The sequence below is a fragment of the Dermacentor andersoni genome, chromosome 5 (genome assembly GCF_023375885.2).
Source record: "Dermacentor andersoni chromosome 5, qqDerAnde1_hic_scaffold, whole genome shotgun sequence".
In the NCBI taxonomy this organism is placed as follows: Eukaryota; Metazoa; Arthropoda; class Arachnida; order Ixodida; family Ixodidae; genus Dermacentor; species Dermacentor andersoni.
In genome coordinates, this window is record NC_092818.1 from 111,306,696 (window position 1) to 111,321,537 (window position 14,842).

At 44.4% G+C, this 14,842-nt stretch overlaps 2 protein-coding genes across 6 annotated transcripts in view; one reads left to right on the forward strand and one right to left on the reverse strand.

The window, feature by feature from the left end:
- LOC126532281 (uncharacterized) overlaps positions 1–4,543 on the reverse strand; it is a 36,668-nt gene extending 32,125 nt beyond the window's left edge. For 3 of the 5 annotated variants that reach the window (XM_055070930.2, XM_072288262.1, XM_072288261.1), the window contains exon 1: positions 4,383–4,543. In XM_055070930.2, coding sequence (XP_054926905.1) covers positions 4,383–4,523 — 141 coding nt within the window. In that variant the 5' untranslated portion in view covers positions 4,524–4,543. The remainder of the gene's footprint in view (positions 1–4,382) is intronic. The other 2 variants (XM_072288264.1, XM_072288263.1) reach the window with 1 other exon arrangement.
- A 2,271-nt stretch (positions 4,544–6,814) lies between these two features.
- mRpL40 (mitochondrial ribosomal protein L40) lies at positions 6,815–14,517 on the forward strand. The gene is made up of 5 exons (XM_050179982.3): positions 6,815–7,024; positions 7,224–7,301; positions 7,374–7,544; positions 9,272–9,470; positions 14,341–14,517. The coding sequence occupies exons 1-5, from the start codon at positions 6,984–6,986 to the stop codon at positions 14,455–14,457; spliced, it is 606 nt and encodes a 201-aa protein (XP_050035939.1). The 5' UTR covers positions 6,815–6,983; the 3' UTR covers positions 14,458–14,517.
- The last annotated feature ends 325 nt before the right edge of the window (positions 14,518–14,842 follow it).

The following is a 14,842-nucleotide window of genomic DNA, read 5'->3' on the forward strand; positions in this document are numbered from 1 at the left end:
AATGGGTGAAACGAGCTCGTGAACCTTAACTCTATGTTTGAATCCACTGGCAAATCCAAGCTGTTTGTCAAACCAATGTTTTACTCTGAATGTAGCTCAGATGGCAAATACAGGAGTGCTACGGGTCAACGCACTGAAGCAATGTACCTTCAATCTTCATTGGTAGTGCCGCAATGGCATCTAGGCCCAAAACAGTGGTGCCCTCAGACACTACAGAAGAATGCCAGCACTTCTGTCGCAAAACATAGCTGATGCAATAAGCATCCCTGAGCTCCAATTTAGGCTTGAAGTAGTCGAAAAGCTGTGCTGAAGTAGTCTTCAAAGGGCAAGTACTTGGAAAAAAATAGCGATGAGTTGTTCTGCTAAAATAGCGACAGACGATCCCATATCAACCAGAAACCAGCCTGACCTTCCACACAGGCATATGCGTAAATGCCGTGTTTGTGTCCCTTGACATCAGTTTTTTTTTTTTTTCCTGCCGTGTGAGCTAAAGCCCCTACATCCACGCGTCACCGCCGACCAGGTTAAGTACCGCCAACCTGCCCTCCTCCACGCTCCTCTCCCACTCACCCCCTCAGCTTCCGGCGTCAAGCGGAACTTGCGTAGCTTCAGCTTCGTGTTCCGAGTGGAATTGACCCTATCTTTTTTTAGCGTTGTTTACTTTCGCGTCTACGGAGAGACTTTAATTGCACCAGCTGCGGTTGAAACTGTTAATGCGATTCCATCCAAGAACCACCGCCTACTGTAATCTGCGATCTGGTCGTGTTCGCTGCTTCGCATCAACCTGCGACAAGTTGTGCCACGAGAGACAACGTACAGTGGAATGTAGTGCCTGGGTGCTTGGAGACCGCTCCCGTTTTTCGTGCATTTGGAAAACAGCGACCGCAAACTACTACTTCAGCGGAATACAACAGCTTGTCCCCTTTGAATTCTTGTTTTGAAGCATACATCCCCTCCAGCCAGCACGTATGGAGGGACTTTAGTGAAGGAGTTCGCGACGCCAATTTGTACGGCAGACGCATAGAGTTTATGCTGTTGATTCTGAGGTTGAACTTGTCTCGTACGGCAGATCGAAGGTAACGAACGTCCCAAGTGCGTGCACTGCGTGAAGAACTGCAATGACGTGAAGCTATGAAATATAACAAGTTCAAATTTGCGTGGAGGGCATTCAGTGACATGGTGAAAACAAGTGTGCTTTTCTTGTGCGATATGAGTGGAGGTGTGCAGTGAATTGGTGCGTGCGCGCGTGTTGTAACGCGTGCAAAGGTGTACGGCGAATTGTGTTAGTGTTGTGACGCGAGCAGATGTGTACAGCGAATTGTGTTCGTGTGTTGTGCCCCAGCCCATGGCTCTCCGCACTTTGTCAGAGAAAGGGGACGACAGGCAAAGCGTGCGGGCGCAGTGTACGCAAACAAGCATGTAGATTCACACGAATGATGCTTGGTGGAATGGCTAGAGCGAGCTACTCAAATTAGCACCGGTTGCTAAGCACGGGCGTCTCACCATCGTCTGCAATCACAGTGGAAATTCTCGCAGCGCAACTCCAGCAAGCGTAAACGCCGGAACCGGAAATGCCGGAAGCGGATTTGGTGTGAGGGGAAAAGGCGGTTGTCGCTACTTAAGAAAGCGGCGGTGGCGCGTGGATGGAGGGGCTTTAGTGTGAGCTACAGTCATCGTCGTTGCCTTGTCGCCAATATATTGTATTTAGAAGATAGAAGAATGATACAATCACTGCATGTACACCATGTTACTTTCTTTATTGTCCAAATGAGACTTCTCTCTTCTTCCATATACGACAAGAGGCTGATTTCCGCAGATTTCTCCATTACCTGATTGACGAGATGGATATGAAACAGTGTAGAGCGTCCCTTCCAGAAGCCAGCCTGTTCTCTTGGGATGACTGAAGTCCAGTGTTGCCCTTATCCTATTGGAAATTATCTTGGTGGATATTTTATATAATATTCGAAGTGCGCTAATGGGCCTATTTTTCAATTTTTTAATGTCTCCCTTTTGTGGATCAGTATAATGTTGGCATTCTTCCAGTTCTCTGGGACCCTTGAAGTGAAGTCGTGCGCCATTTTAAATAAAGGGCCGCAAGCTTTTCAAGCACGATATCTACTCCATCTTTGATTAAATCGACTTTTATTCGATCTTCTCCTGCCGCTTTTTTTCTCGTTTCATCTCTTGCAAAACCCTGCTAACCTCATCGCTAGTTAGAGAAGGAGCCTCTGTAACCTGTTCAGTACTACTTCGAATGGAGGTATGGTGGCTGCTCTAGATACTGTACAGGTCAGTATAGAATTCTGTTCGTTTTACTAAACCTTCGAAATTGCTGATAGCACCCCACTTATCTTTCAGTACATACATCTTCGTTTGTCCTATGCCAATTTCTCTCACTGATTTCATGCTGTGTCCAATTTTACTGTTTCCTCAGTCTTTCTCACGTTACAATTTTGAATATCCCTTACTTTCTTCTTGGTGATCAGTTTTGACAGTTCTGTGAATTCTATCTGATCTCTTGAGTCGGACACTTTCATTCATTGTCGTTTATTAGGTCCTTCATTACTTGGGAGAGCTTACGTACTGGCTACCTTGGTGCCTTACCTTCCACTTCAATAGCTGCTTTTGATGCTGGCCTAGTTACGATTCATTACCACTATGTCATCTTCATCTCTCTGTTGCAAGGCTGCATATTTGTTTGCAAGTACCAGCCTGAGTTGGTCTGGGAGTCCTCTACAGCAAAGGACATGGCCGTTATTCAGCAATGTATAAGCCTCACCAGTAGTTCTAACTTCACTAAAGCCAATGATATCCCAAACAATGCCTGATAGTTCCTCAAAGAGTCCTGCTAAACTAGCTTCACTAGAGACTGTTTGCATATTGATTGTTGTCAGGGTCAGTTTTCATTGGCAGCCATCTTAACAGTAAATAATGTCTCCCAAGTGCCCCGTCACTTAGAAGGAAATTTAACTCCTGCGACTTTATGTGTGCAGCAGAAAGAGATAGGTATGCCACACACTCGCTCGTATACAGCACTGAACTCTACATATAGTAGGCGTTTGGCCACTTAACAACCTTCTACAATGATGAAAGTTCAAAAATAAGGCACACAGCCTTTCCCTGTGCCGCATTTACAAATCTCAGGAACTTAAATGCAAGAAGTATGCAAATTCAGTGGCAACAGATGTTAAGAAAGGAGGGGAATTATATATATACTAGCACGCACGTTGAATTAGTGTTGCAAAAGGACTCATTAAACTAGTGAATAGTGCTTCATAGTGTCTACTTGTGTTCCATCCATACTAAAGAAGTTTTATGTATGTTAGGGGAGAAATTGAAGTGTCGCCACCTATATATCCAAATATTTTTTGCACTGTTGGCCTGCGAGTCTCCCGATTCAATCACACACAAGAACAGCTGCGAAAGACTTAAGATCAGCAATGTGAGGAATAACCTAAGAAATCATGATAGCGGTACAGTCACCAAAAGGTACAGGTGAAGAACTCTTGAATTTATGCTGTTTTGCTGGAATTGCCCGAGCGGATGCTTGAGCATAATTTTGTAATAGTGATTTTTTATGCACAGTTTTCATTATCGCAGTTTGTGAATTTGTAACCGATTTTTATTCGAGGTGTCTGATCCTTACGCAAACAAAAGAAAATTACAAGAGTTCGTTTCCTCAGAACTGCCACGGCGGTACTCATTCACCATCGTTCACCCACACTTACCAGCAATCCACACACAAAAGACGTGATAAATCGTAATAAAATCCGCAAATTGCATGTAATTGCTGCAGCTCTGCTTGAAAATTACCGTCACCATTTAAATCTGGGCGAACAACTCGAGCAATATCTGCAAGTCGCGTTCAAATAAATATATGCTCTTAAACCGAAATACCTGAGGAAGCGCTAGTAAAGCCAGATCGTCACACTTGCCGAAGAACTCCGTTCTGCGCATGCATTCCGAGTAGGCGCTAACGAAACCCAAGACGTGGCATTTTCTTTCTCATATGCCGGTGTGTTCGTGAGCGCGCGCTTTAATCTAACGAAAGCAAAAGTGACGAAATGCTCGCGTGGAAAGCAATCCAGCTGCAGCCACTCAAACGAGAGAGAGAGAGAGAGAGAAAGAAAAAAAATCTAGCTCGGCAGCAATTACATCTTTAAGTCAATATAGGCTACCGTTAAATAATCCTCTCTCCGAACAAAGACTACCTTCTGAATAAAGCTCAAGGACGTGAATGTTACGTACTGTACGTATACATACAGCAGCAAAACATGCACAAGCATGGCACAAGTTAGGACGGCAGCACAGGACGCCAAGCGAAGTAGGCCTAGTGCCTACTAGGAAGTAGCAGCGTTTAGAGGAAGCTCGTAAGTGGTTACCTTTGAAAGACGCTCAATCAGTGCAGTTTTACTGCCGCTTTTGTCCAACTCGCGTCCTTCAAGTTCGGCTCTTAGCTGGACAACTTTGAGTTCGCTAATTTTCCTCTTCACGGTCGCACTTCCGTCGCCTGCGGACGCCATTTCAGAATGAAGAAGAATCCCTGAATGCCACGGGAAACGGGCTGACCGGATATTGCTGTCGTAATACAATTAGCAAGAAAGAAGAAAACAAAATCGAAAGCTTGGGTGCAGTAATGCACTGCTTTATTGTTACATTTACACGCACAAATTCATCAATAATTTATCATAATTCATCAATAATTTTAAATAACAACAAACGAGATACCGAAACGGGTAGCTGATTCGTGTGACGGCACGATGAGTAGATGACGTCAGATCCTACACCACCATAATGTATAACCAATATATAACCGTGATATAAACACACAGAACGCGCTAACGCCGAACCGACGATGTTGGGAGCACGACCTACTGAACGTGGTTGGGAGTCATGAGTCGGAAACGCAACCAATCTTTAAAATTCATGTTCAGGAAAACTAAAGGACTTGTAGCCATATAGTTTGGCATAGATAATCAGAGTGCAAAAGCGAACATACATTCAAAATTTTATTAAGATCAGCTAGTGGACATCGAAAAATCGCCGAAGTTGCCCTTTAATAGCTTATAGCGGGAAAAAAAATAAGGCAACCGCAAGGGCGCCGCCTTGTTGCCACGACATGGCCACGACCCATTTTTGTAACGCAAGAATATTCAAAATATAGTGCAAAAACGAGCATTAACACGTAGCACGTACGTATACAGACAACGTGTAAAGTTCATTCTGTGTGTTATTCAGGAAGATCGGATGGCTATTTATAAAATTGTCATGTAAAATGCACAGTGCGTAGAAGAATGCGTTAGTAGCTGCCTAAACTAGTAAGCACCACCCATGGAGGATGCACCACCATACTAACACCCATGGAGTTTACTTTCTCCATGCTAACACCCGTACCATCCCGTACTGCCCATACTCAGAAATGCATCTTAGTAGGAAGCTTTAGCTCGGGTACAGTGTACTACAATAGGGGCTCGGGTGCTCCTATCTAAATACATGTAAAAGGAAATTCGTTTTTGTCGGCAACCACTGCACCAACATTGACGAGGTTTGTTGCATTAAAAAAGAAAACTTAAAATCTAGTGAGTGTTGGTTTCAAATTTTTGATTTAGGTCGTCAATTTTTTATTAAAAATTGGCAAAAATCTCAAATTTTCAGAAAACGAAGCTATCAAGTTATTTTGCAACTCTAACTCAGCAAGGAAAAATCATATCACAGTTCTGTGAATTGCATACGATAGTACATCTAAAGTGGACAAAATTGATATGTTACACATGAAGCTAAAAAAATTCAGTAATATGGAAATACAGGTTTTGCAGAACCCTTGTGCACAACGTAGCAGACTCACGAAAGATGTAAATTATCATATCGAATCTGTCCGCTTTGAATGATCTAATGGATGCCGTTTACAGAACCGTGATATCCGTTCTTGATGCTATTTTATAAATTTCGTGCGTCTTCTTTTTTTTCGAACTTGCGAATTCTTAAAAAAAAATTTTTTTCAAGAGAATCCAGGCCCTAAATCGAAATTCCGCTTCCTGGAGTCATTACAATTTAACTTTCTTTTTAAAATGCAACAAATTTCATTAAAATCTGTCCAGGGGATATCTCAGAAAAACGTTTTTGCGTTTTACATGTATTTGAATAGGCCGCGTCGGAGTTGGGTCTGAGCTTAAGCTTTCTCTTAAAGGGCCCCTGAAACGGCTCGGAAAAATTTTGTAGACGCGTAGGATACAGCTAAAGTTAATCATTCGCACCACAATTTGTGTGAAGCGCCTCATGGACGATTACAAGTTACCCTCCTCCATAGCCATGAATTCTCTCCTCAACTCGTTCGCCATGCATTTTTGGGGGTAATACCATTGTCACGGCTGATCGCGATCGCCCAGATCCGGATCTCGCATGATCGCGATCGCAAATGACCCTGTAGCAACACCCAATCCAGATCAAGGTCGATCTGAATCGACCACGATCGAAGAGTTTCATACAATGATTGCGTGGATTATGTGTCTCGTCTGAGTATCGTCGTCTGCACCCAACGTTACTAGATTACTTCTTGTCTGCACCTGGGGAAAGTAGCAACATGGCGGCGCCCTTGCGGTTGGCAATGGGGGCAATGGGGGTGCCAGAGACCCGAACTCCCGTGGGAAAGACCGCATAGGTCATCATCATCATATCCAATTTCAACGCATGAGATCTATGGGGAGCGCTTTGGTTATAATAAATATATAATATAAATAAAATAACAAATGCAAGCGCAAATGAATACACGAATGAGGAGTATTTACAAAATTCCGCCTTGCTTTGGGAAAGGGTTTATCGCCCTCTCGGAAGCACACATGGCGCAGATGCTGCGGGTCGTGCGAGCATCGAGGGGCATGGCTAGTCTATGAAGTTTACGAACGTAAAAGACTGAGCTAACACAGACAAGTATAACCAGTGGTATAACATATTTGTAGTGGCGCCTCTTCTGCATCTGAGCTAGGATGCAACTTTTCGCGTTGACTGCAAGGCTGACCAATTTAAGGTGAGAGAGCAGTGCGGGCTGGACGTGGAGCTCGTCGACATCCTCGAAGGCTTCTTGCATAAAAGGGAAGAATTGGCATCCACGGATTTTTCAGAAGGAAAGACTTGTAGTTGAAGAAAAATTCGTCAAGATCCGGGACGAATTTCAAGGCTTCTTGTCTTGACTCTTCCTTTTTTCCTTTCTTTTCCCCCTTTTGCAGGTTAGCGGCGGCCCCACAGAGATTACTGCCGTCAGCTACCGTTGCGTTTAAGGATCTGCACACCACGGCCCAGCTTAAGTAAGCCGCGATGTTGCTTTGCGCGAAGTTGCAGTGCTTAATGCCGGTATTGTCGGAAATGAATTGTCGCAGTGCGGAGCCGCTTAAAAAGAAGAAACGACTCGACCCGGCTATTCTTCGTATGAGGGAAGAACGCAAGAAGCGAAGGATCGAAAGGGGTATCCGCCAACTCAAGAGGCATGCCAAGAAGTACAAGCCAATCGAAGAGTCGGAGGTGGCCCCAAAACTGCAAAAAGAGCTAGGGTGAGTGTTGAATGGTTGACTGCATCGGCATTTTGGCGGCAGGCGGGTTACTGAAAAAAAAAACGGATTAGTGATGTCGACAGGTTCCTCTTGTGACGAGCCTTGTAGCTTCCCGAGTAAATTTAACTGCAGGGATCTGTTCATCTGTGAAACGTCTTTACCGTAGTGCTGCAAAGTTCTAGGTAGTATATGGGCAACGTAGAGACCATGTAACATGCAGCTTATTTGACGTGCCTGCTGTGATGGTAAATGCACCGATCACGTCAATTCCTAAAGTATCCAACCCACTCTAGAACCCCGCTGACATGTTTTTTTAGAGGACTATGGAAAATGAACATATGACCCGGGCAAATTTATCATTCTACAATGCTTGTGGCAGGACTGCTAATGATACAAAAAGCTACTCTCTCACAAAACCTTATTCGAAGTTGGATAGGAAGCCAAAAACCTACTCAGTAAAGATTGTTATTACTGCCTGGTGGTCAGCTAAATTGTCATGCACTTTTGAAACAGTTGTAGCCATTCATCACATAAAATGGAGCTGGTAATTTTCATCTGGCACTTGACTCAAATATTTGGTAATAACAAGCTCATTTTAAACACTCACAACTATTTTCCAATTTCCATGCAGTCTTGTATACCTTGTACAGCCCTGTACACTTGCAATATTGAAGTAACTGTGCAAGGTATCAAAGGTTGTCCGAATGTGTGTGGGGCAAACCCTTGTGCCTTCATCCAGCTCCTCTTGGCGTTTAACCTTCGTAAGCGATGTTTATGTCAGTGACTGTCTGAACACCGTGGTGGTAACTTTTCTGCGACTCGCGGCAGATTCTGCAAAGTGACCACTCTTTAGTTGCAGTTAATGTAGGTGTTGTGGTGGTAGTGCACTGTTACAGATATTGGAGGTAACAAATGGGAGTAGAAACACAAACCTCTGGAAACTAAATGTGACCGATGAATTAGAGCTAAAGAGGCAAGAACATGCTAATTGCATCTTTGCCAAATGTGTGCAAAAGCTTTTATGTACAACTTTATTGATCTTACTTAATTTTAAAATTTTAATTTCGCTACAGCATTTCTCAAATATAGTTTGCTCCACACTACTGCCTTGTCTTTTTTAATAATGCATTCAGGCCTGTGGAATGTGATCACTGTCGCCACAGTTCGATTGCTGTTTAATCCATTGTGCACTGCTGCATATATCTGTTCCTCTGTGTTTTAAGTTTCAGTGTTCACCAGTTCTCACTTGTCATTCAATTTCCTGCTTTCACTCGCGAGTAACTCCTGGTCATAGACAATGGCTCAGTGGCTGGTGTCATGGGCTGTCATAGACATAGCATAACAGAGGGTGCTCGAAAACAGAGAGAGAGGGTTATTTCATGTGAAACTTAACTCCCTGCTGTGCATGCAGTGCAGTAATGTTTGGCTTGCATGTTCATGGCAACATTGTCTACAAAAGCGCAAACATCTTAACTGTGTTCAAAAAGTGTTAAGTGCCACCCAAAATGGTGGCAGCTGGCCCTACAATGACAACTCTGAACGGAATGCGAGGACTGCATGAGACTTCACACACTGCAAGCTGGAGCTTGAATTGTGGGTGAGGACATATAGCTTTCTTTCCAGGCAGCTTCTCTCAGTGCTGAAACATGATGGTACCAGTAACGCACACAGCAATGACTGTATTCTAGCATCCGTGACAGTAGCACATTTCTATGCTGACACTGCAGATTAAGGCACAGGGCGCCACCTGTCCTGGAGCATGAGACATGTCAGCTGCGAGAGGCGATGCAGCGGGCCTGGAGCATATACTGCATGCGGAAGCATCAGAACGAATCTGCCATGCTGGAACGCATCGTGGCCACACAGGAGAAGGCTTTGGAGATGCTGAAGGAAGCCTCTGAAGAGTTGTACAATGCAGCTGTGCAGGTGGGCCACCCGTGTCTCGTTAAGGCATCATACACACTGTTGCGATGCAAAGGTCACATGATCAAGTTGGTCGCTTTGATTGAAAGGCAACTGTTTTGGATCAGTTGCTCACTGTTTAATTTTTCAGCTTTGCCACTTAGGTTGCAAAGCTGCTGAATGAACCAGTGGCACAGGAACAGGATGTTGGTGTATGCTGATGCTTAATTTACATGAAGATGGGGATGCAAGCAGATGTGCACGGCACTGTGGTGCATGCAAGTCATGATTACCGGTTTTAACATCATTTGAGCTGCTCTTTGGCTGCCAGTTTGTCGTACAACTTGTGTCGGTCGCTGGTGCGAATGCTGCCCAAGGCTGAAGCTTGGGCAAGTTGACAATTCATGATCAAATAAGAACAGTGTGACGGGTCACTCTGTCAGGTTGTGTCCTTTCCAGATTTGCACTTAACAAACCACATGTAATTAACTACTTGCCTTTATAATTGATTGTTTACTTATTTTGCTCTGTAATGCGCATTGTAATATTATTGCCTTTTTTTTTTCTTTACGAGTGCGAATCAAAGTCTTTGCCCCTATTTTTTATTAGTCAACATAAGGTACATAAAGGTAATTGCAAATATATGTACTGTTGTTAGTACCTTGTGCTGTTTTTCCACATAGTCCCCACACCGGTTCAGGCATTTGTCCCATCGCAGCACTAAATTTGAGATGTCCCTGTGGTAGAATTCATCCGGCTGACTGTGGAACCACCGTCGGACTGCTGTATTGGCTTCATCAGCCTTTTGTGAACTCACAACACCACCACTTTTCCCCATACGTGGGCTGCATTTCCCTGTGGCTTTTGATGGGCGTTCGTCCCTTGCTTCATACAAAGCAAATCAGACTTCGTTGCTCATACGCTGCGGATGTGTGAACCACAACCGACAGCAGCGCCATGCCGCAGAGCTACCAGCCGATAAGGACGGGCCAGTCCAAGAAAGGTCCACCGCTGGGAATGGATGTGTTGACCTCGCATTTACAGCCGTAATTTGGCTAAAAAAAAAATGTGGGCAAAAACTTTCTGGTTCACCCTTGCAGTAACCGGTTACCTTATCGGCGAAACAAGCTGTAACAGGCAATGCAGCTTTGAATACTTGAATTTGGCAGGAACTACAGTAAAATGCTCGCAGTCCTGCTATGCAGCAGCCTCACGAATCTGCATGTTCAGACAGGCAAAGCCAGCCTCTCAGTATTTGTTTCCTCATCGTTATGCTTCACCAGATCTTGGCCCATGATTTTAACTGGCACTGCTATTGCTCAATAGTGACGGCCATTTCAGACGTTTATGCCAGGGAATAAATGTACGGACAATTTTTCTGTTTTTCATAGGCCCTACCAGGGGCTCCTTCTTCAAAACCCAGCAATGCTGTAGTGCTGCATTTCTTAGAGAACCTAGATGCCGAGTAACCAAAATCTTGTATGCAAGGTGTTCGTACCTTGTAACATCCCACCAACTCCCAGCGCACATGTAGAGAAAATTTTCAATATCATTGTAGGGGGTCTGACCGACGCAAATTTTGAAAAGGATTATTAGTAAAGATAATGTGTGAAGGGCTGCAGAGGATGCACTGAAAGAGGCAGGAAAGCACTGTATTACCTGGATATGTGCGATGTTAATAAAGCATTCGAGGAAAGTACTAAAGGTAATTGATTACATTTTAGTAATGTCTCAATTATTCATAGGGCAGTAACTGGTCAATGTAATCAGTTACATATTTTAATAAAGCTATTGTAATCGTTATTGGTTACTTTGTTTCTGTGACGTGCAAGTGTGGGCCCTTCATTTGCTTTTCTTATTCTAACACTGGCCTCTGTAGCATAGCCTGCACCATGTATACTATTTACTCACATAATGGATGCACTTTATACTGCCAAGAAAGATCGGTGCCAAGTTTGGGGTTATTTTCATTATATGGGGAATAAATTCAAGTGAAATTCTTCGCTCAGAATTTCTCCCACTGCAATGAACATACATTAAAGGGACACTAAAGGTTACTATTAAGTCAACGTGGACTGTTGAAATACCATCACAGAAACCTCGAAACGCTTGTTTCGTGCCAAGCAGAGACTTATTTTAAGAGAAAATGCGTTCTGAAGCGTCCGCGTACCTCTAGCACAGTTCAAATCGCCCGCCCTCCGATCGAGGAGTACTGACATCATGGTCTCATAGTGACGTTGCGCCATCGGTGAGTAGAACGGCGTCCGCAGACGGCGCTACGGCTTTTCTGCGCAAAACGCAAACGCGCGGCCAGAAACAGAGCCAAGACAGAGCCGACAGCAGAGCGAAAGCGGGAGTATGGTGGCTAGCGGAAGGAGAAACGAATGACGTCCCACATTACGTCCCACATTACGTCCCACGGCACACGGAGAGTCCGTTTTCGTTAAACTATAGGCTGCGGCGAGCTCGCAGCGTGGTCGACGTGGTCTGTGAGAAGTGACGAGCCTTTTCGCACTTGCAACAGGGCATAAAAAAGTGCGAATCGACGCAAAACTCGGCCTAGAAACGTGCTTCGCCACAGCCAGGGCTCAATACGACCCAAGCTGGCACGACCCAGATGTCGTTTCCCGCACCGCCACCAGGCGCCGCTACTATACCTCAAACTCCAGCGCAAGACGCCCATAAGCTGGTACTTCATTCTATGACGCAAACTTCGACGCTCGTCGCAATGGACCCTGACACCGACAGATTGGCTCGCGATGGTGGGCTCAACTTCAGCGATTTGAACACCGACGAGCGCGACCTGCTGCTGAGGGCTCGCACTGCCGGCGTCGTTGCGTACTACGACGGCGGCCTCGACACCGGCTCTCCGGAGCGGGAAAGCAACGAGGGCTTCCCACGACACCACATGGACTTGGCATTCTCGCTGCTTGTTCCAAATGAAACTTTCGCGAGGTAGCAGAACCCTCACAGCACGACGCGATAACGAAACTACTGAAACTCCAAAGCGTGCGCGGCGCAGAGTCGAGCGAAAACGAAACCTTTCGAACACCCATATTACTGAAGGGTAACCTCAAAATACTATTTTTTCTTAGAATCGAATAGACGTAGACAAGTAGCATTTTTTTTCGTCTTATAATCAAATGAAATGATATTTTTAATACGAGTAGTTGAGTATTAGTAACACAAATTATGAGGAGTGCTTTCGTCATCGGGCTAGTACCGGAATGTCGCTGGGGGGTCTCAAATCGTGTCATGCATTTACCTCAATTTCTCGGTTACTAAAACTCTGTTCGCGATTATATTGACGCCTTAGACGTTCTAGAACATTGCTCTACCACTTTAACTTGAGTTTCTGGTAACCTTTAGTGTCCCTTTAAATTGAAGTACTCGACCTTGATTCAGTTCTTTTTTTTATTGCATCCACTATGCAGTTAAGTATGGTATGTTGACATGTTCCACACTCTGCAAATGTGTTGGACAGTTGTTTATTTCTACCTCCAGAGATCATGTGCAGTATTTATTAACTAGCTTTGCTTTACATGCAGAACATGTATGAAAGTGTAAGCATGTAGTTTTAAACACAATTCAAGGAACACATTTCTGGTGCATTTTTAGTGCAGCATTGCCTGCATAGGCATGTCCATTTATGCTACATCAAAAGTACATTAGAAATATGTTGCATGTTGTTTCTATTTCAAGATTCAGGATTCTAAGCATTGTTTTCATATTTACTTTTTTAAAAGTAAACTCTGAGTATGTTGGAGCTGTTTTTAGTAAAGTTGACCTCTGTGAGATTCACACAGCACAGCTCAGTACGAAAGGGAATGGTTTATTAGCATTCCAGCAAACTGGGAGCCGTGACCCTACCTGCCAATGGTTATTGTATAATCTGCCGTGTGCTATACCTTTTTAACAACAAAAACAATGTACCTTATTTACTTGCATAATGAATGCACTTTTTTTCCCGAAAAATATGGGCAAAGTTGGGGGATCCAATTATTATGTGGGGTAAAATTATGAGAATTTCTTTTTTTTTCGGGGCCACCTCTAACAAAGTCAGTTTCGCTCGAAATGCGAACCATTGATTGCGATAGCGAATGTGTTGACAGCTACACGAAGAAAGGGTAGTAGTTTTATCAGCCATATAAACTTGTAAACATTCACTGAACGCAAACTGAGTGGCGAGAACGCAGCATGCACAGAGGTATGAGCCGCTATCGACTCAGCCCCTGACGCAGATCGCCAATAGTTTGCTTTGAAAATAGGGCGCGCCGCGGCCGCACAATGCACAGTTGCTATTGGAGTAAAACGCCGTGCCCCCGCCAACATGTGTGTGAGAGGGGACGGCGCGTTTCCTTCCTTGTACCCGGGAGATTGAGCTGCGATCGTCGGCGCCCCTCGGGCACTTTCACTCACACCTACACTGTGTGACGACCGACGATGACGGCAAAAATGCACTCGGAGCGTCCATATAATTGCTATCGCAATAAAAGTAGGGAGACGTGGTACGATTCGGCGTCCGACACGAACACCCGCCAGACGCCATATCAGACGCCAAATCATACCGTGCTTCTCCTACTTCACAGCAGCAAGTTCAGGGTGCGGTCACTATGCGAGAAAAAGAAAGAACACACTTCTTGATTTGAAAAGTGGGGGCTGCATTCATTACGCAAGCGCGCTCATTATGCGAGTAAATACAGTAGCTGTCTTTATTGGTGTTAGTCACACATTCTCCTTTGTGTTGAGTCACCTAGCACATGTGGTCGCAACTAAGTGAGTGCGACAAAGCTGTGCATACATCTGTGACTGCAGTTTGTTAAGCAGTGTTTTCATTGTGTCGATCATGCATTCATCTGCGCAAAAATTTTCTCTTGTCTCCCTCCCCTTATAGGCTGACAATGGATTGTTTCCTGCTCAGTTCAAGGCCGTAGTTTCTACTCCTCCAATTGAGAATTATGAGCCACCTGATGGAAAATATGTTGACACCACAAAGAAGTGGAGACCCTAAAGTGCACAGCTGCTCGTTAAAATAGATGTACTACTCCAGTAAATATAGTTATCTCCTGCACTTTGTAGTATCCATTGCAGCTATTACTCACAGTGGTGGCTTAGTGGCTGCAGCACTCTGCTGCAGAGCACATGGTCACTGGTTCGATTCCTGGCTGCAGCGACCACCTTTCAAGAAGAGTGGCATGCAAAAACACTTGTGCACCACACAATTTGTGCACTTTAAGAAATGCCAGGCAACCAAAATTAATCTGAAGTCGTTCAAGCGTTGGTTTGAATTGTTTGGACTGGGTATGAAAAAACCCAGCAATATGCACGCTCACACTTATATTGGACTCTTCTGACATTGCAATGTAGTCCAATAATTTACTATTATGGCTATGAAA

What these genes read in the sequence shown, in the direction of transcription:
- mRpL40 (XM_050179982.3), top strand. Translation starts at nt 6,984, where the DNA reads ATGCAACTTTTCGCGTTGACTGCAAGGCTGACCAATTTAAG. An exon ending in GCAAGGCTGACCAATTTAAG is followed by an intron (nt 7,025 to 7,223) that starts GTGAGAGAGCAG and finishes CCCCTTTTGCAG; the next exon opens with GTTAGCGGCGGCCCCACAGA. An exon ending in CACACCACGGCCCAGCTTAA is followed by an intron (nt 7,302 to 7,373) that starts GTAAGCCGCGAT and finishes GAATTGTCGCAG; the next exon opens with TGCGGAGCCGCTTAAAAAGA.